The sequence below is a fragment of the Anomaloglossus baeobatrachus genome, chromosome 3, assembly GCF_048569485.1.
Source record: "Anomaloglossus baeobatrachus isolate aAnoBae1 chromosome 3, aAnoBae1.hap1, whole genome shotgun sequence".
In the NCBI taxonomy this organism is placed as follows: Eukaryota; Metazoa; Chordata; class Amphibia; order Anura; family Aromobatidae; genus Anomaloglossus; species Anomaloglossus baeobatrachus.
In genome coordinates this window covers 251,116,640-251,139,471 of record NC_134355.1, presented here as the reverse complement: position 1 = coordinate 251,139,471, position 22,832 = coordinate 251,116,640, and the positions used below count along the sequence as shown (strand labels likewise).

The window sequence follows — 22,832 nt, the reverse complement described above, 5'->3', positions numbered from 1 at the left end:
GCTATCATTCACACTATTAATACTGTAACACAATGTATGGAATTAGAAATGCTCCTATTTATCACGATGCGGCATGTATTTGTTGACACTTGCCTTTATAACATCGATTGTCAAGTTGATGGTTGCCGATTAGATTTTAGTAGAACCATTTGGAGAAGCAAAATAAATGTTATGGGGCTTCCTTGCTATGTTAGCAAATAATGCCAAAGTATTTGGGGTTTGCTATATATACATACGTGTGTTTACTTACAACTAATAATGGAGAACCACCAGCAAGCAATCTTCCTACAAAGTAGGCTGGGGTTTGCCACTGTAAGAGACTTTTACTATTGAGAACTAATGAGGATCTATATTCTTTCCATACAGTTGAAAAATATCTGTTTAAAGGGATTGTGCAGTGCTTTTATATTGATGGCCTATCCTTAAGAGAGGTTATCAGCATCAGATCAGTGGTGATGTGACACCCGGCATCCTTCCCAATCAGCTGTTCCCAATGCTGTCAGTAACCAGATGTGATTATTTACATAGATGCACATCATAGCTCCGTCAGCTGTATAGTGTCTGCACCCAGGTACTATACACCCGCTTTTATTCAAATAAAGAGGAGAGGATCTGCAGCACCCCACTGCGGCCACTATATGGTTGAGAGCTGTACTGTTCCACTTCACAAGTAATCACATCTGGCCATCTCCAGCATCAGGAACAGCTGATCATCAGGGAGTGCTGGCTGTCGCACCCTCGCCGATCTGATACTTATGCCCTATCCTACAGATAGGCCATCAATATAAAAGTACTGGTCAACACCTTTACGTATGTACGGACTGAGATACACATTGTAGTAGCTGTAGGAAATGCAAATTTATCTGTTATTGTCATAATGGTGTGAAGGAAAACGTTTTGCCTGGCATGGAGAGATCATCTGCTGGACAGTTTCCTTCATCTTTTATCTCCTATGGCTCTGATTTATTGACAGGTCCCTTCTTATTTATGTATAGAAAGAGACCTGTTAAATAAGACCTGTTAAAAAAGCTGAAGATGAACGTTGCTGTAATGTTTTTAAGTAAAATATGGTTCACTGCCATAAGGTAGCCTGTCACTATTTCATGCCATCCTAACCATGAACTACTGAGAGGTTCATCAAATGTAAGTGTACACTTAATTAATCCTAAGATAGTTGTGTTTTCTACAAACTCCCATTAGCATTGTCAGTACTGTGCTAAGAAAGTAAAAAAAAAAAGCTTACATTTTTACTTAAAGTAGTCTGCACCTATTACCCAACCATGTAATACCTGAACACTAAAGGAGTTTTCCAGGCTGAGAAGAAAAATCTGCAGTCAATCTGCGTGACTGCAGATTGCTCAATTGTGATTGTGTGCAAAGCGCACACTATTGTGATTCACCTGTTTTCCTGCAACGGGTGATCATGTGACTGTATGTATGCAATTTGTGTATTTGTGGTGATGTGCCAACTAGATTCTCCTTCACTAGAAGATGGAAAGAAGTAGGGGAGAGTCTAATCGACACATGAACGCAAGTATGAAAATCACATACATGTATATGTGGAATATAGAGGAATTGTGACAGCATCCACATCACACACTTAATATTCAGTGGTCTGCAGTCACTTAGAGAAAAACCTAGAAAAACCTCATTTACTTTCCAGGATTGATGGATAATAGGTGAATGTCAAAATTGCTACCTATTGAGCAAGAACCATAAGAACATTTAATCGAGAACAATGATTTTATCTTTAAAGGGAACCGGTCACCAGATTTGGGGCCTATAAGCTGAGGCCACCACCAGTGGGCTCTTGTATACAGCATTCTAACATGCTGTATATAAGAGCCCAGGCCGCTGTGTAGAACATAAAAAAACACTTTATAATACTCACCTAGAAGGTGACTTCGGTGCAGACTGGTCGAATGGGTATCTCCGTTCTCCGGGTCCGGCACCTCCTCTTTCAACCATCTTTGTTCTCCTTCTGAAGCTGGCGTGCATGACCTGTCCTACATCATATACACAGGCCGGTATTGAGGTCCTGCGCAGGTGCACTACAATACTCTGATCTGCCCTGCTCAGGGCAGATCAAAGTGCGCCTGCGCAGGACCTCAGTGCCGGCGAGTGTTTATGACATAGGACGCGTCATGCACCGCGGCTTCAGAAGAAGGAGAACAAAGATGGCCGAAAGAGGAGGTGCTGGTCCCTGAGAACGGAGATGCCCATTTGACCAGTCTGCACCAGAGCGACCTTCTAGGTGAGGATTAGAACGTGTTTGTTCTACACATTGGCCTGGGTTATTATAATACAGCATGTTAGAATGCTGTATATAAGAGCCCACTGGTGGTGGCCTCAGCTTATAGGCCCCAAATCTGGTGACCGGTTCCCTTTAAAGGGGTAATAAAATCTCAAAACGTGGAGAAAAATTGCTAGAATATACCATCATTGTGTGATCGATAGGATTTGAACTTCTTACTCCTTTAGGCTACATGCGCACGCTGCATTTTTTTTTTTTCTTTTCACTTTTTTTGTGCAGTTTTGTCAGCAGAACTTTCTGACATTTGACTTCCCTGCAAAGTCTATGAGAAGTCACATTTTCTATGCGCACATTGCAGTTTATTTGTCAGCGTTTTTTTTGTCAAAAGTTTGTGACAAAAAAGATGCAGCATGTTCATTCTTCTAGCATTTTTGTCAACATTTGTCACAAAAAAACGCATCAAAAACGCACCTACATTACAAGCGTCTTTTTACATTTCTAGGCTCTCTGACAAGGTGCAGTTATGGTTGCAGTTTGGGTGCAGTTTGTGTACAGAAAAAACTACAGCGTGCGCATGTAGCCTTACAGATCCTGAAAGTAAAGAAGCTGCAATTCAGTACTGTGGACTTGCCCCCTTTTTTTTTTTTCAAGCATAGCTGCACCCCCAGCCACCCGGCTTACAGAAAACTGTAGGCTTGAATTGTACTGCAGCTCCCCTGTACAGTGGGTGGCCGGAGTGCTGCTGTGCAGGGAAAGACTAAGGGGCCACCGCGCTGATTCGGGATCAGTGAGCATCCCAGAGGATGGACCCCACTGTTTGTAAAGTGTAGCATAGTATATTCTAGGAAAATGACATCACTTTGAGATGTCCTTCTTTACGCTAAACTTTACAATTCAATATTGTATTTACCAATTAGCAACAATAGATGGGAAATGTAACAAAAATAGTCAAAATATTGCAGTCACAGCAGCAAAAACATGTCAAATGCGCCTCTATAGAAAACAAAGTCCGCATATCCTGTGCCTACAGACTACTCCGGCAGAACTATTTGCATAATTCCTGCTTTGGTCTCCAGATTTATTACCTCTTTGTACATTAAAATTTATCATTTTGAAATAAGTTTTACAGTTTAATTAACTGAACACAAATATCAAAGAAGACAAAATCCCCCTCTGTCCTTTATAGGCACTCCCAGCCAGAAGCAGAGTTTTTTCATAGCCTTTACTTGCTTTGGAGATGAAAGAAGCACAAAGGTTTTGACTTAAAAGAAAGCGATAAGATCTATTAAAAAAATGTCCTAGGGAAGAACTATTATAGTTTGATCTCATTATATTGAGTTCTCCTATACTGTATATATAGTATACAGGACCCTAGGAAAGGAATGAGTGGCGACTCTGGGTAGTTTATACTTTGTGGATGGAGGATGTCGAAGTATACAAATGGGATTTTGCCTTCTCTGGGGAAAAAAAAAAAATCCTTTTAGCCTAAATCTGGCATATGGATCTGATGGTCACTGTTACAATCAGACCATTTATGTGCAACTGACATATGTAACTAGCTTAGTGCGTAACTCCATGTGCCCATCCACATTGCAGGCGGATGCAGAAGCTCCTGCTAGTTCGTTACTTCAGACTAATATATTACTTGCTGTGATTGTCCCACACAGACCATTGGTGCACTTGCACAGAGATTAATATGGGTCAATAGTTAAGAGACACATGGACAGTAAACTGACCAAAGATATGCCAGTCCTTAAGCCTGCTTTACACGCTACAAGATATCTTAAGATGTGTCGGCGGGGTCATGTCGTAAGTGACGCACATCCGGCATCGTAAGGTATGTTGTAGCATGTGACAGCGACGTCTAATTGCGATTGTACGAAAAACCGTTCATCGCATGCACGTCGTTCATTCCTGACGAATTGAACGTCAGATTGTTCATCTTACCCGGGGTAGCGCACATCGCAGTGTGTGACACCCCAGGAACGATGAACAGATCTCACCTGCCTCCTGCGGCTCCCGGCCCACAATGCGGAAGGAAGGAGGTGGGCAGGATGTTTACGTCCCGCTCAGCTCCGCCCCTCCGTTTCTATTGGCCGGCTGCCGCGTGACGTCGATGTGACGCCAAACGTCCCTCCCACTCCAGGAAGTGGACGTTCGCCGCCCACATCGAGGTCGTATGGAAGGTAAGTATGTGTGATGGGGGTTAATCGTTTGTGAGGCACGTTCAACAAATTGAACGTGCTGCACATATGATGGGGGCGTTGCAAATAGCATACAATATCATATGCGAAATTGTAACGTGTAAAGCAGGCTTTTAGTCTGATAAAAACGAACAATTCTGACCCAGCTTCATCCAGTGCTGGATCTTTGTACATCTGAGGCTTGTCCAGCTGGCCTGGATGGAAAGGTGCAGTGCCCTTAGACAAAAGCTCTTTCCAAATAGGTTGTCAGCTTTCCTGCCTCAGTTTTAACAGCAATCAACCCAAAGTGGGGTTCTAAACAGGAGTAAAATAAATGGGCACAGGAGTATGGAGAAGGTAAGTCATGAGGTTTGTGAGCTGCACATGGCACTTTTTAGAGGGGCACAATGGCTAGAACTATGGTGTGGGCACTGATCTGGATAGTTGTACTGAGTGGATAACTATATGGTTGTGCTAATATTTAGTCACTTGACACTACATGGCATTATTTGGGCCTATAGGCTAATACTATTTGAGCATGCTATGGTGTAGTGATCTGAGCAAATATATTACACTTTTGTTTTTGTTTTACCACTATCACATTAAGGCTATGTGCCCACGGGAACTCTCAATTGCAGATATGTCCGCAAGTTTCCCGCAGCAGCTCCCCGGAATCCGCAGCTATACATAGCTGCGGGATTCCAGCGAAATAGCTGTGGAAAACCTGCGGATATTCATGGGACTTACCTGCGGAAGTCCCGGCCTCTATCTCCATAGTGGAGGGCCGGGATTTCCGCAGGTAATTCAGCAGGAATAATTGAGATGCAGTTATGTGCGGCAGCGGGACATCCGCAGCATGGACACAGCACTCACCATGTCCCATAGGATAACATGGGGAGTGTCTGTACTTGCTGAAACCTGCGGACTTATCTAGAAAATCAAGATAAATCCACAGGTTTTCCGCGGCAAAATTCGCAGGTGCGAGCTCCGATGGGCACATAGCCTAATACCCCTTAGCCTTGCACTCATAGTTATTTAAAGATGTTATATATTTTAATGTGTTACTAATATGCTTGTGTTATTAAAAGTGCGATATCCAAATATTAGCTTATTCCTTGAGCCCGACCTTTTCACTTCTGAATTGTGTTCGACATATGAGAATTTGACAAAAAAAGCAATCTCGTGTGTCAAACACAAGACGGATGTGAAGATGTTAATATTTGGAGTGCTAAACCACAAAACGAGGAATTACATTTTCCCAAAAAAGTTCACAGCAAGAAAGGGCCACACTGTTTCACCTGCCCGGGCCACAGAAACAAATGCACTCACAGGAGGCAGCAAAACCCCTTAGTAAAGATGGAGCAACTACTCACACACTGCCACTCCATGGAGGGGTGATTGCTTAGATTAAAATAGCTCACAAATGGCTCGTATATGGCGCCGTTCACACATGTGCTACATGTGAAGAGCTGGCTAACTGGCTCATTAAAAAAAATTAAAACTAAGCCAGCCTCTGTCATGGCCGATGGATAAGTGGAGACTGGAAGCGGGTGTGCCAGTACCGATATGTAGAGATCAGGATACCTTTTATAAAACAAGTATATCAGTAAGTTCTACATATTTATATTATACTACACATATATATATAGGGTTTTTTTAAGTGGGTAACATTTAGTTAAAAGTGTAGAAAGACATTTCAATTTGACACTGAAATTTTTCACGATTGCTCGCTTAGTTAATAAATATATATATATATATATATATATATATATATATATATATATATAATAGTGGGCAAATATGAATGGGAATCTGTCAGCACGTTTACCTCATCAAAGAGCAGCATAATGTAGAGAAAGAGACCCTGATTCCAGCAATGTCACTTACTGATCTGCTTGCTGTCATTTGGATAAAAATCACTGTTCTATCATATGGAGATCTAGCAGTTATCTGAATGCTAAACTAAAGTGTACACAGCTGCCAATCAGTGCTGGGGGCGGGGTTACACAGAGCTCATGAGTATGGAGGACTACATGGCAGCAGGTTTACTAGTCCTCTAGTGATGATCTCCTGCTGATAAAACACTGATTTTTATAAAAACTACACTAAGCAGCCCAGTAAGTGACACATTGTTGGAATCAGGGTCTGTGTCTCTATATTATACTGCTCTCAGATTAGGTGGCAAAACCTAGTGACAGTTTCCCTTTAATAAAGACAATTCATAAATGTAATTCTAGAGAAAATAATGAAAGCTTGTGAGTGTAATCATCCTAAGTACAGCTGTTTATTGCTTCAGAGCACCATATGAACGGTAGATGACAGGTGTTAGTTGTTTGGAAGGGACCCAGCTATCCCTTGGCTGATGAGATGATTAGTAATTTTGACCACCAGGAGAGCTTAATTTTACATCACAAGTTGGCACTGTAAAGTTTACATACGTTTTTGCCAAAAGACCTCTCCATAAGAAAGGAGACTTTAAATATTGAGATTAACGTTACTTAGAATGACTCCCAAGTGTAGAATACCCCATTGGTTCTTGGTCAGCAGTTAATTGAGAGAAGGGAAAAGTAAGGGTGAGGATCGGAAAAGTGACTATATCCAGATACAGCAGCAACTAAGATATTTCCCTTATAAAACCTGTAATAAAAAGTGTTCATAATTCAATTAGTTACAAATCCAAATATACAACTATAACACATCTTGTTCTCTAGTGGATTGTGTGGTTTGGACAAAGGAAAGAGATCGTTTTCAGACGCGGTTGCTGTGGGCGGTTAGAGTGACTCTTTGTGAGTTTTACCAATTGTGAATTTAGTTGTAAAGAATAGAAGCCTAATGTAACATTTCCCGTTATATGTTTTCCAGAGGGTCATGTTTCCAAATGATGCATTATCAGAGAAATCTACTGTCACGCTTGCAGCGGCTGACACTTTCTGGCCAATTACAGCTACTTTTGGCTCTGTGCCACACTCTATTTAGCATCCCTCTTTGTATGTCATCCATCTGCAGTACAGCAGATGGAGGGAAGTGTAATTCAGGCACAGACTGGCATCTTTGCAAGTCTCCATAATTCTTCAAGATCATTAGGTAAATTTGTATCTGTTGTCATACTGAGGTCAAGATACAGACCTAACATTACAGTGCAAATCATCACTGTGTGAAAACCCCCTAGTGCTTAAATCTAAAACCAGAACTGCCTGAGAACAGAAAATGGAAAAAAGGAAAATATTTTATCCATCTTTTTAATAATGGTTAAGTAAGCACATTTACTAGGATTTTAGAAATGTAGTATATTCATTCTATTTATCCAGCTCGTTGTGGAATGGACAACTGAGTGGAACAGTTATTTGTCTAAGACATTGTCCAGGAATATAAAAAACATGGCTGCTATGACCTTAAACAACTACACCCTTATTGGTGGGTTGAATATGGAAATTCAGTTCAGCCCTATTGAAGTCAATGGGTTTGAGATTCAATAGCACTGTTTAGGAAGAAAATAGCCATCTGTTTCCCACCCACCACCTCATGTAGTCTCCTCTCAACCAGATATATAGCTAAAATACATCTTACTCAAGAAAATACGGACTGCCAACTCACTGAGGGATAGGGATTCAGCTGTTTATTGAAGTCTGTGGGGGACGGAGGGAAAGAGTAGAGTAGAGACTGAGTGGCATACACAGAGGGTGCTGCTCTCTAGTAAGTGCTTTATCCCTGTTGTTACCCCCAGTGTAGTCCGGACAAACACTGCAAGTGGCTTGCACTGGGCTGAACACAGAGTGCACCTGAGCACAGCGATGCTCATGTGAGTGTGCAAAGCACCCGAACTGTATTTGGAGGGGGAGGGGGGGTGGTGTTTTTTTTTAAGTCTGTGTCTAGTACGAACACCAAACCTCAGGTTCGCTCATCTCTAATCATAACGCCTAGTCTAGTCCGCACACAGTCGGATGCTAGTGGGAAAAATTCCGAATAGGAATCATATGTCATACGAATACGAGTCACATATTATTTACTATATATATATATATATATATATATATATATATATATATATATATATATATATACATATACATATATGGCCTGAAATAATGCTAATTCTCATGTACTCACACATGACAGCATAGTGTAAAGTCACCTCCTCAAGTGACAGGTACACTGTAAGGCGTAGCCACTGATAATACTAATATCCAAACACTCACAAAAGTTGCCATAAGAATAGGAAGTGTCTTGTATGCTATATTCACAAGTAACATTTGTGTTGCAGATTGTATTTGTTTTTGTACAAAATTATGGTAAATGGTAGTGATGAGTGAGCACTACCATGCTTGGGTGCTCAGTACTTGTTAAGAGCAGTTGGATGTTAAGAGGGGCCCGACTCCAGCACCCAAGTATAATGGAAGTCAATGGGAAACTCAAGCATTTTTCCCAAAGATTTCCTGGAAAAATGCTCAAGTACACCATTGACGTCCATTATACTTGGATGCTCGATTTGCGGCCATCCGAGCACCAACTGCGCTTAAGTAGTGCATCGTAGTAGCGCATGGTAGTGCTCATTCAACACCAGTAAATGGTTTGGTATTACATCAACATATAAAATCTTATTTTAATTATAAATGTCATAGCCCAACATTCTAGAAAAATAGTACATTTGAGTGCAGCCTTACACCAGAAAACTGTTTTAGATGTGGTTAGTATTGCTAACCAGGAGGACATTAGTTTATTCTAATCAGATAGTCAGTCATAATTTGTTAAACATAGCTATTATCAGTGTACTGTTGTTAAAAGACTAACAGGTGAAGCATCCAATAACAAGTGCAAGATTCTTGCACTGGTTTGTTTCTAATTAAAATAAAAAAACAAAACACTAGCAATAAAGGTGGTTGTGTATATTGTACATATTTTATATCATCTAATTATGGCAAAGAAAATAAAATGCACTAAAGCGATATAAGCTGTATACAGGTTTGCTGACACGTTTGCACAGAATGTTACAGGACCTAATAGGTAGATGGAGCATGCCAAGACTCTATAAACTTAGTTTAATGAAAAGAAAGTTAATACCTCGTTCCATAATCTGTTTTGTCTTTAGGTAAAAGCCAAGTGACCTCACCAATCCCTCCAGAGTCTTCCTCTCGTCAGCTCATAGACTATCCAAGCTTAAACCTGAACATGGGCAGAGATATCCCATATGGAGTTATTGAAAAGGTTGGACAAGACCACATCTATGCTACTTGTGCAAAACCTGCGGGAATTACAGGGTCTAAAAAGAACCGGAGAAGTTTGCCCGTGGCAGTATCTACAAATTGTGATCTGGAAGGGAACAAATCTCTTAAGATCTGGCCAAGGTCACACTCAATGGACAATCTTCCACAAGATGGAAATGGAGTCCAGGGCATTAATAAAACATTAAGGGTCTTTTCACCAGATCAAGAAAAAGAATCAACTGAGGGTTTCATTGAGGAGGAAATTGGAGATACACATGATGGAATATCTTGTAATGTGGATACAGTGACCAAGGAGCACACTATTGACACTCTTAGAAGCACAAGGACATCTCATTTGCAGAGTAGTCAAAAAGACCATATAGCTCAAAGTTCTGTTCACTTTCCCCAAGTACCTCTGGACAAGACATTCATAGCTTCTGCAGAAACCAGGGTACCTGCAAAAAACCCTGCACAACCCCCTCCAGTCCCTGCCAAAAAATGTAGAGAACGGTTTGTGAATGGATTACTTCACCTTCCTCTCAGTGCCACTTCATCCAATGTAGAAGAATCACCTCTTCCAAAATCGGGACCGTTAAGTCCAAATCCCTGTTCTATACTTCCTTCAGAGGAGTGCAATACACCAACCTCTTCCCGGCCTTTCTGGTTATCCAGTTCTACAGAGGCTGCAAGTGTTCCACAGCATGCAGTTAAACTTGGACCTGTGGCCGCAAGAAAAATTGCTTGTGTCCGTGGAATGGATCAGGAAATACTGATAGAAAACAAGTTATTAGCTGAAGAAATTGACCTTACAGAGGAACCATATTCCGATAAGGTAAATGAGAAGAAGTAACAAGTATTATAATGGTATAAATTATATTTTCATTGACAAATTACACATCAAATTATGTGATGAACTTCTTTACTGCTTAGAGCAAAGGAAAATCTAAACAGATTACTTTCTATTCCAAACTTTTTATTGATTTTATAACGGGTTCATGTGCTGTAAACAATGGCAATGACAATAGGTGTAAATCATAACAGCATGGATAGATTGCTATTTGATGTAGAATATTCAGCAGTAGAAATAGGAAATTAATTAGGCAAAGAATATTACTTTGTCAATAAAACCAAAACTGGGTAAAGTTGAGTTCTTGGACTGGGGTGGAGTCAGATACAAATAGAGGTAAAGGGGAAGAGAGTGGAGGGAGAGGAGAGAGAAGACAAAAGGAAAAAAAAGCCGTTGGGTTCACCAAACTCGAAAGACCGTTGAATGCAGGTAAGTATTTTCAATCCATGGTGTCAAAGTCGGAAAATTTGCCAAGATTTTATTAAACATAGCAAATTTGTTCTATTTATCTAAATCTGTCCATTCTAAACTTTACTTTTTCTATTGGAACATATAATTTCTTCCATTGTGCAGCAGTCTAACAGCCAGAAACAGGAAAGTAAAGAGTTGTAATTTTACAGATGTGAGGGCCGGCACATTGTAATGTAGAAAGGAGACCCAGAGCGTAATATGACATTAAAGAAATTTTATATAATACCATAGATTTTGGAGCAAAATTGACTTAGTTTAGAACATGTCACCTCAGTTTTGGTCAGTTTCTAAAACAAGATGAGGAGTGACCAGGTACATGATGAGCAATCTGAGTAGTTACCAAATACGACCTTGTTAGGATTTTGTAGACTGACTCTAAAGAGGTCGCATTAATTGAGTATTCCTATAACACATACAAGGCCTCCACAATGGTATAGATGCTCCACCATGATTGACTGTAGGTAGGTTGTGGATTGTCTATGTATTTTTGGTAAAGTACAGACGCTTTTTTTTTTTTAATTTTTTTTTTTTTTAAGAGTCCTTTCCTCCTTGGCCTATCTTGTCTAGTATGTGGTATATGGTGCTTGCTAAAGTTAGCACTGTAGATGTCTCAAGCTCTATTGGAGGTTCTTAAGACATTGTACATGAATTGTCTGCCACATATCCAACTTTCATTTGGTTCTTCTTTCAACATTCTTCTTTACACTATGTCCTATACGTTTCTTAACTGTTCCATTAGTAACAAACATCTTGACATTTCAAACTATTAATGCAAGGATCCCAAGTTATGTATCTCTTAGAAGTCTTTGCCATTGTTAAAGGAGATATTCAGTGAAAACATGTTATCACCTATCCTCTATTTGTATTTCTAAGGCCACGTACGTACCCGTATTTGAGTTTTTTTTCTCAGTATTTGTAAGGCCAGATGCACTCTAGTATTTGAGTTTATTACCTCAGTATTTATAAGGCTACATGCACACGTTGAGTATTTGCATTTCTTACCTCAGTATTTGTAAGGCCACATGCACACAGAGTATTTGGTGAGGTTTTTTTACCTTAGTATTTGTAAGGCCATGTGTACGCATTGAGTATTTGGTGAGTTTTTTACCTCAGTATTTGTAAGGCCATGTGCACACATTGAGTATTTGGTGAGATTTTTACCTCAGTATTGTAATACAAATCCAGGAGTGGGTAATAATACAAAAGTGGTGCTCTTGTTTGTACTACACTTTTCCTCTGATTTTTCTACTTCTTTTCTTGAATAACTAATACGGAGGTAAAAAACCTCAACAAGTACTCAACATGTGCACGTGGCCTCACGGGGCTCTTTTCAATAAGTTGAGTCAACTGTTCATTCCTACATTTTGGGGGGTGTTACCGCGATGTACCACAACAAAACCATATTGTATGCAAATAAACTCTGACTTTCTTTTAATGCAGCATAAACCTTAGAAGAAACTGTGGTCTAAGGTGGCCCAAAATTGAAATAAAATATGCATTGCTGATAATTTGACCATTACTATGTAATAAGTAATATAAAGTTGATTCAACTAAGCTCTTCTCTCCCTCTGGCAGCACGGGCGCTGTGGTATTCCAGAACCTTTAATCGAACGATATGCTGAAGACTTAAATCAACTTGTAAAAGATGTAGCAACCTGCATGGATGAGATCCGTGTAAGACATCTAAGAAAACAACATCGCATGGCGGTAAATTTCTTTACCTTTTGGTTTTGGTCTGTTTTACTTAAAGGGATATTGACGTGTCTGTCTTGATTGTGGTGTAGGAAATAGTTTGTTGTCACTACAGATGACAGCATACTATCATTAAATGGCAAGCGCTTTTTTTTTTTTTTCGTTTCTTATTGTCACTTTCAAAAAAAAAATGCAGCCACAACAGAGCAAAAAATGCAATTAAGTAAAATATAATTTTCACATTTTGGTTACTGCTCAGACCCATGTGTTAGTTATATATGGATAAATGTAAGTTTATGTATTCATGTAATATACTACTCTATTATGTTAAGAACAAAAGTGAAAATCTTGTGAATTGCATTCTTTGAGGCCATTCTGGCTTACACTGATCTGGTAAATCTGTGGACTAAGACATTTTTCCAAAATAGCTTTGTTTGAGCCTGATTGAGTTGTATATGTATATATGCACATTTTTTGCACTATAAGACATGTTACCATAAGGCGCACCCCAGGTTTAGACAGCAGAAAATAAAAAAACATTTTTCCTATCAATTAAAACTTCCCTGGTGGTGTAAAATGGAGGAGTCATTAGCACTATAATCAAGTTCACTGCAGCAACTACTGCCTTGCTTTTTATTATAGCTGCCAATCAATAAGATCCCCTCCATCTAAGTATATGATATGAGGGACCATGTCTATAGTTTAACTAAACTATATAATACTAGGACTTTAGGGGCTCACAATTGCATAGCAAATAATAAAATACATCAGCATGCAACACTGATCCAATGATTAGAGATGAGCAGACCCGTTGATGTTCGGTTGGCTGGTTTAACTTGACTTTAGCTAAAGTTCAGTTCTGGACTCAGACTTGACCTGAACCCCTCTGGAAGGCAATGATTGGGCAATTTGGCCCTCTGCCACAGCCAGCCATAAACAAAGCACTTCTGAGGAAGGTAAGGTGAGGTTTTTTCACTTTTTTTTGTACATAATACATCCAATAACGCTGATTTTACCCGAGGCATTCAAACACTGCATACGGCTCACAATGAGTTAAACACAGAGTGTACCTGAGCACAGCGATGCCCATTCAAGTTAGCATACGTAAAGCACCCAAACTTGAACACTGTTTTTTGGGGTTTTTTTTAAGAGTTTGTGCTCAATACAAACATCGAACTTTACTGTTCAAGTCCACTCATCTCTATCCAATATACATTCACTCTAAGTAATGAATGTATGATGTCTTAATATTCACTTTAACAATTCTAAGCACAAAACAAATTATATTTTTTTCACTTTATATATAAAAGCTATATTTAAATCATACAACTACTTTCTTTCTTTCCCTACATCATATACACATATAGACAAACACTGCTTTGCTACATGTACATTTACATACGCACACTATACCTTTACCACATTTTGCAGTTCCTGATCGAAACCTGAACGGAGGCTGGAGGAGCTAAGCAGCTGAAAGACTTTCCACACAATTTAACTCAAGGACCTTTTAAGTCATGAGATCAGTCACATGGCCTGAAAGGTCCTTGAATTAATTGGGTGGATGTTCCTTCAGCTGCTCAGCTTCTGCAGCCTCGTTCAGATCCCAGTAAGCTTCCTCCCCTGCTCTGCACCGATCACATAGATAACTGCAGAGGAGGAGAGATAGCAGTTCTCTCTATCATCTATGTTTAGTTTAGAGAGGATATTAGTGTTCACAATTAATTATGCATTTAAAATTAGCATGGTGTATGTGAAGAAATTAAATTTAACCATATCAGTTGTTGAAATGTGTGTCATTTGTTTATTATTCTATTTTAGATACCAAGCGGAGGTCTCACAGAGATTTGCAGGAAGCCCATTTCTCCTGGACATATTTCATCAGTTTCCGATTGGCTTATTTCCATTGGTCTCCCTATGTATACTCAGCCTCTCATGGATGCTGGCTTCACCACATTAAACAAAGTGCCTGCCCTCTCACAGACTCGCTTACAAGGAGCTGGAGTAAGGGAGGAGAGACATATAAATAAACTTCTTGGCGCAGCAAGACTTATAAAATCTGTAGCACCAGAGGCAGTTTAGTCTGTGGACCTGGGGCTGCTGGAGACCTGATATACCTTGCAACAAGTGCACAGTGAGCAGATGAATGTAGGTTCCAAAGAATGGTTTATTGGCCTGGCATGTTCAACCGTACAAGGCCACTCATGATAGACCTTCAGAGCAACTGAACATGATTTTGGGTAGCCAATATATGTAATCTTACATGGGTCTACCAGACTCTCAACATTTTGGATAAAGAAAAGTGCTGTGTGGTATTTGCAGCAATTTCTATGGCATCAGGCACAAGAACATTACCTACAGTAGGCCAAAGTACTGAATAAACATTGAACACTTATATAAACTAATATAACCCTGGTTTATCCCTATTAATGGACAAGGAGTCATTTTCTGTGGTTAATCTATAGTGACACATTTTTTTGCCTTAAATACATTTTAAAATTATTTTGAGTCAATTAATCAGTCAGTATCCTGGTAAGTGTTGCAGCATATACTGTCAGATTCCTATCTTTATCTTCCCCTAAAGGTATTTTAAAGGTTATTTCCAGTCAAAGCATAAAATGATTATAAAATGAAAGCCAGATGTGTTAGAGCTCTATAAATCATATGTCATCATGATTTGATTTAGATGTCTTTTGTTCACTCACTTTGCATTTTCTTAATTGATAAAAAATAATCTATTAACACTTCTAGTTTTAAAAGCAGTATTATGCTGTGCAAAAGTTTCAGGCAAGTGTGGAAATGCTACCATGGAATGCTTTAAAAAATAGAAGTCTTAATTGTTTTGATTAATTTAAAAAATGTAATGTGAATGAACAAAAAATAGATCTAAATCCAATAAATATTTGGTATAACCCCACTTTGGATTGACAACAGTATCAATTCTTCTTGGTGCACTTGCAAGTAGTTTTTGAAGAAACTTGAGGAGAGGCTGTTCCAAGCATCTCGGAGAACTAACCACATTTTTCAGCATTGACGACACCAAGAAATGGGCAACATTGTAGACAAAAGATGCAGTGGTAGGTAAAAAATACTTGCAGTGCACCAGATGAAACACATATACTTCCCTTTGAAATGAGAAGTCTAGCAGTGCCATCAGCGCAGGACTCTAAAACTATAAAACAAAAAGACAGTGTTGTAGACATTTTGGGTAAATGTAATGACTGAGAGAAAACAGAACTGTTCACCTTGGCGAGATGTGTTTACAACAGGCACAACACCAACAATTTGTAAACCGTAGACCAGTTCTTACTTTTCCTTGTAACAGGTATGAAGTATGGCTATCGCAATGAGTAATGGTGGGTGTAGAAGAAAAACAATGAGCAACTGGGCGCTGCTGAAAAGACAGCTCAGGGGACGATATATGGTCACTTTATTGAGGCTGCATATTTCAGCACTGTACTGGTGCCTGCATCAGATTAGAACTGGCAGTGGGACCCAGTTATACTTTTCTACTGTTTGGAGAAGAAATGCCCGAAGTGGTCTTCATAGAAAAACTACAGGAAGAACCATATCTTCAACATGGAAACAAGGCTAAGTGCACAAAAAAAATAGGAACTGGGATGCAAAACAGTGGCAGAAAGTCCTCTGAACTCATTAGCAGAAATTTGAAGTGTTTAGCTGTAACAAGGCAAAATGTTTGCCAAAGGGCTGGAGAGTGGTACATTGATGTGTCTGTGTCTGCATCATTAGTGAAGCATGACGGACGTCTTTTACAAGTTTGGTTCTGCATTTCAGCAGATGAGTTGGTAATTTAGTTAAGATTTATGGTGTCTTAAATTCTGAGAGACACAGGTATATACTTATCCATCATATAATACCATCAGAGAGGCATCTCTTTAGCTCAAAATGTATTCTACCTCGGGACAGTGACCCCAAACATATATCCAGTGGCATTGAGAAGAACAGGGACCCTGTATGACATAATACAGCCACCATAGGGCCTTTAGCTCATAATTAAATCTGTCTGGGAAGAGTCATAAAGGCTTTGTGTAAGCCTACATTGATAAGATCTGTGGTAGTGATGAGCGAGCATGATTGACAAAGCCCAACACTAGATCGAGCATCAGGGTGCTCAAGTCACTCAGTACTTGATCGAGTATGGTGCAAGTTCTCAACATGCTGAACTCCACAACCGCAGTGGAAAGAGAGAATTTTTCTGTCTTCCATTATAATGCTTGAGTTTGCCATTGACTTTCCTTATGCTTGGTACTCAAGTTGAGCACGTCCGAGCATCCAACTTGCTCAAAGTACCGAGCACTCAAGCATTTTAGTGCTCGCAAATCCCTAATCTGTGGTTAGTTGTCCAAGATGTTTGGAAAACTAAATACAAAAACTGTGTGCAGTTGTACCTAGAAGAATTGATGCTTTTATGTTGTTTTTGAAGGCCAAGGGTGGTCGCATTAAATATTCACCTAATTTAGATTTCTCCTATGTTCATCCACTCTGCATTTTGTTAATCGATAAAAATGAACAATCAACACATTGATTTCTGAAAGCATTTTTCGCAGCAATTTTTCCATAACTGGCTAAAACTTTTGAACAGTGATATATATATATATATATATATATATATAATTTTTTTTTTTTTTACTTTAAATTACACAAATTTGAAAAGTGCTTTGCAACATTTCTATACTTTTACACAGAATGATGGAATAAATAAAAACCTGTCAGCTAATAAAGCTATTGAGACATTCAGCTAAAGATATATTCCACAAAACAATCATCTTTAAGTTGGTTATATATTTCAGAGGCATAACTTGAAACTCAAACTGTGTAAAAGGCCCCCAAACAAGCATGCAGCAGTTAGTGTTTTGCAATATGGCAGTGGGGACTCTGCCAACAGAACCCCTGAGGCACCAGGACCTCCTATAGTAACACGCCCAAAAGTTACACTATTAGGCAATTGTAGATTAGCAGCACTTTATATGTAACTAAATTTCCACTGTAAATTGATATTTTGGCTGAACCTTTATAAGTTCTAAGTGCCCACAATTGAAATATTTCCACTACCTTTTTTGAATATCGATTTTCCTACTATTACATCTGCATTATTTTAGGCTCTTCCACATAGACTTCATTAAATAAATTACAGGAAAATGAATACACAACTGTATGAACTGTTCTCATACAGTTGTCGGTCTGAAGTAAGATACTGGACAACATCTTACCAATGGCTCCAATATGCTGGATAAAGTAAAAAATCTATGCCTATCTTTTGGATCGGTCCTGCTGCTTTGCTCTCAGCCATGTTATTCCCCTTGGTCTTTTGACATAAACAATGTCACATGACTGCTGCAGCCAATCAACGTATTTGATAGAATTGTCACATATTGTCTAAAAGGAAGAAAACACTGTTCATTTACTTGGCAAAAAATGTGATGGCTGCAGCAGTCATGTGACACCGATTATGTAAGGAGACCGGATGGAGAGCAGTGATGCTGATCCAGTTGGAAAGTATAATTATTTTTATTTTTTTTATATTTAAGCAGCACCCTGGGGCCATTGGTTTGTCCAGTAATGGGTAAACCGCTTTAAAGATATCCATTCAACATTGTTATGTACCATGCTATACTATGTAAAAGATAAGTGTTCCAATGTCTGAGAAGCCACTTTCACGTTCAAGGTATTTTAGGTTTTATGCTGCTTCTTAGCTGTGTTTTCTTGAAGGTAAGTTCCCATATATTTACAGGGCTATATAACTCAGTTTGAGTCAACATAGAACCAGTTAGTTTCTGCTTGCTCTATCCTTATGAGCTTAAACAAAACAGTGATCTGTCGTATACTGGATCCCATTGACTTTAGGGACCAATTGCAGTGAACAATTTAAAGCATTACAGATTAAATCTAGATCTTTTTAAGTAGTTATATTTGTGTATGTAAGTCTTCATCTTCAGTATTATTGAAAGTTTACATTATTGTTGAGCGCTTATAATTCTCCCTTCTGGTACATTTATGAAAACCTTTGGGGTAAAAGCATCAGTAGGTGTTACATCTAATGATCATTCCGGCCTTTGTACTAGGGTAATCCCGTTCTGATAGTAAAACACATCTGACTAGCTGATATAGGTTGCACCAGTTCTTATACATGCAAGAGACTAAAGAAAATACAGCAATGAAGGAAAGCCAGTGGGGAAGGCATAAAACATGGTTGCGTTAATAGATCCAAAGTACAAAAATACAGTTAAACAGTGACATAAAAATACAGACAAGGTGTCGGGTTGCATCCCTAAAAACCAATGCGTTATGCTTAAGGCCTAGCCGATGGCACTGCCATGGTTGATGTCACTGTCTGACTAAATTTTTGTACATCAGATCTATTAAATCAAGCATTTTTTAAGTTTTCACCACTGGCTTTTTTTCTTCGGTGGATTATGTTTCTTCTCGTGTATTTTGTTACAGCCCAGACCCATCCGTTCAGATTCAGGAGCCCGATTACGAGGGTGGAGTGGTGAGCTGACTTTGTTTGGTGCTTGTATACAGTTCCTATACAGGAGAGTAGCAGAAGATGTGTTCAGGTGACGTGGTGTGCAGAGAATTGCATTAGTGTGAGTGCAGTTTAAAAATCAGTGTGATCACAGTTGGATAAAGGACTTGTATATAATATATTAGCTTTGGTTGTGTTTTTACTTTTTTTTTTTTTTTTTTTTTAATATTCTTGCAGTATATATACAGCCAGCATAAAGGCATCAGACAATGATTTCATCCACTATCCTGTTTCTTACTACTGAATTTTCACCATAGTTACATTCACTTTCTAATTCTTATCATAACCAGTAACAGACGCCAGAAATCATCTTCCAGCTGATAATTCTTCTTTCGTCCTGTCTGTGAAGATTATTTGTATATGCAAAATGTTACTGAACTCTTAATATCCACCAATTATTTTAGAAAAATACTATATTCTTTACTGTACAGCGAATTTTAGTTGCTATTTACAGAGATTTATTTTGTTTCAAATGTATAATTGTATAAATGATATAGCATTTTCAACATATTTTAAGTATTAATACAGAAATCTAATACCTGTCCAGAAGACCAATTAACTGTGTAATATTAGAGTGCTGTGGACTATCTTGCTGTATAACACAAACCCCTGAGACCAACTATCCAACTATTTGACAGGCTGTCGGAGGAGGTGGAGCAGTGGTTTAAAGACACTTTGTGGAACATAGAAGCTTGCAGCAAGGAACAGAATTGTATAATTCTGCTTATTATAAAGTATCTGTTAGCATACACCTTTATTCTTTAGACAACAATATTTAACTTGGATGTGTGCATGTTCTGTTTCAAAAATCAAACACGTTAAAGAAGCACTCCCATCCAAAATTGTATCCTCCTAAATCCCTAATATATTGCAGTCATCATAGTGTATTGCACTGTGCACTTACAATTGTTCATTTTGTCATTTTATACAACTAATGCTCTTTTATTCTCTTTATTACTTCACGAAACAGGAAGTCTATTTCCCTGCATGAGTCATCACTGAAAAAGACAAAAGCAGGGGGCAGGATGGAGCAGCAACTGAGTTAGGAGTTGAAGTGGGGTGACTCAGGCAGGGAAAAGTAACTTCCTGTTTCTATATAGAGCAGAGAAAAGAGAAGAATTAACTGGCAGACTGTTGTATCTAAACAGTGAAATATAATATGATGATTGTGTGGTAAGAGGATAAAAACTTTGGTAGGAGTGCTTCTTTAAGAGTCAATGGGTAAGTGATATGAAAAATACCAGATACACAGAGACCTTGAAATCCGTGAGTTGTATAAACTTGGAATTATGCAATGCGTTTGCTTTATTTGCTAAAGTTTAAAAAGAGAATACCCATTCCATCAAAAGTTGATCTAGCAAAAAGTAGTTTTTACATTCCAAAAGTCATGTATTATAGTGAGTCTTTTCAATACCTAGGTGTCTCTGTTCAGGTGACTATTAAACTGCTGTTGAGCTACAACTCCCATCTGCTCATTCAAATGTAAAACAATTCAGATACATAAAAAGCGACAGATGATTATTCAGATTAAATTATCAGGAATTTTTTACTTTCTGTTGTTAGTGTGTGCTTAAGCATCCAGCACTCACCATTGTACAGTGTATTAAGCCTAAGTTACTTAATCCGTAGGAGAAGAAACATATCCATTCCTTCTAGTGGGCATTTTCTTTCAAAGATTATTATTAAAGGGAATGCAGCACTTTCTCTAGTGGCATTGTGTACAACATATATTATGCTGCCACTAGCAAGACTACATACAATTTGTATAAAAACACTTGACATACAGTATATCCATTGGAAAATAAAGAACTTTAACAACTAATTATGTTGCACTTTCTGTATATGTAAACCCATATTTAAATAACTTATTTTTCTCCATTTGCTATTCTGAAATTGTAAGTAGCTGTAATATACATGATATCAACATGTCATTTGCAGTTTGCTTAGCCCCAAGAACGCTATGTATTGTAAAAATATGAATGTGTAAAGACTATTGTACTTGTCCGACAAAAGTATGGTTGACATTGTTTCTTTTTCTTTCCTGTAAATCAAATTATGTCTATAATAGTGTCATTCTGTTCATCAGGAAAATAATAAATAAAATTACTTCATGTTTTCTCTGTACGTTTGTATTTTACTTGTCCATTTATTACAGTCATGCTTAGTAATAACAGAACTAACAGCCAAGTGTTACATGCCACAGACCTGTCTTACAGCAGTTACAGCAAACTCATATGAGATCAGATAAAGATCCTAACCGTTCAATTAGTCTAAACTTTAGAACATTACACAAATTTATTACCATGAAAAGACAAACTATCTGCCCAGTTTTATCAATACAAATGTTCTAAGTGATTTCAATTGGTAACACAACAAATGTCAGGACAGTAATCCAGTACTGTCCAAACACTTGCCACTATAGTCTTGGGTATGAGCTCCACTGTTTTATTGATGCGTTGTCTTAGGTCGTTCAGATCCCGTGGCTTGAAATGGGGGTAGGTGGGGATCAGACGCAACAAGTCCTTGATGTAGTGCCACAAAAAGAAGTTGCAGAGAACTAGAACTTGTGATCATTTGTGTTGCCGAACATCCTAATGGAAATGTGGTGGTGCGCCATGCTTCTTATAGACTGTTTGGACGATCTCCCACTATCTGTGACATTAGCCACTTCTTGACCATGTCCAGTTAATAGTGGCCAGTGACAGTATCTTGGCAAAAATAAAGGGACTATAGAACGTGCATGTTTCTATTGCACAGAACACATCTATTTTGGGTATGTGTATTGATAAGGGCAGGTGGGTTTTCAAGTTTTAATGTTGTAGTGATTGAACTGCCCACTAAGGTGAAAGAGAGCCACTTCGTTGAACACCAGCATGCCAGCGACTTCATCCTGTTTCAAGTGTACATGCTCATATATGGCTCCTATCCTGTTCACTGTCTTCCCAAGTTTTTAGACAGCCCAGACTTTTCTCATTACATGAACACCAATTGATTTTCAATTGCTTCACCCGATGCGAAATGGAAGTACTATGTGGTGAACATTTACCAAATTTAGTCAATCAGGAGGCTAACACAGGTAGTATAAAACATAGGTGGGGAGGGGGGGGGGGCAAGGAACTTCCCCCAACTCCTGTCCTCAAGAGCTACCAACAGATCATGTTCTCAAGATTTCCTTAGTATTCACTAGGTGAAAATTCCATCACAGGTGCAATATTGGGGAAATCCTGAAGACATGATCTGTTGAGGTCCAGTGTTTGGGAACAATGGTGCAAGGATAGGAGCTCAGAGCACACAGCATAGGCATAGAAAAAGATCTAATGTGATTGTGGTGTACTATTGCAATGCTGATGTACCAGATTGAAAATGGGAGTAAGGGGTGCTTCACACACAGCGAGCTCGCTGCCGAGATCGCTGCTGAGTCACGCTTTTTGTGACGCAGCAGTGACCTCATTAGCGATCTCGCTGTGTGTGACACTGAGCAGCGATCTGGCCCCTGCTGCGAGATCGCTGCTCGTTACACACAGCCCTGGTTCGTTTTCTTCAAAGCCGCTCTCCCGCTGTGACACACAGATCGCTGTGTGTGACAGCGAGAGAGCGACAAATGAAGCGAGCAGGGAGCAGGAGCCGGCATCTGACA

General features: G+C 38.9%; 1 protein-coding gene across 3 annotated transcripts in view; it reads left to right on the top strand.

Annotated features, from left to right (window-relative positions):
• SASH1 (SAM and SH3 domain containing 1) overlaps positions 1 to 21,319 on the top strand; it is a 243,539-nt gene extending 222,220 nt beyond the window's left edge. For all 3 annotated transcript variants that reach the window (XM_075339794.1, XM_075339793.1, XM_075339795.1), the window contains 3 exons: positions 9,524 to 10,470; positions 12,532 to 12,663; positions 14,470 to 21,319. In XM_075339794.1, coding sequence (XP_075195909.1) covers positions 9,524 to 10,470; positions 12,532 to 12,663; positions 14,470 to 14,730 — 1,340 coding nt within the window. In that variant the 3' untranslated portion in view covers positions 14,731 to 21,319. The remainder of the gene's footprint in view (positions 1 to 9,523; positions 10,471 to 12,531; positions 12,664 to 14,469) is intronic.
• Positions 21,320 to 22,832: the final 1,513 nt, after the last annotated feature.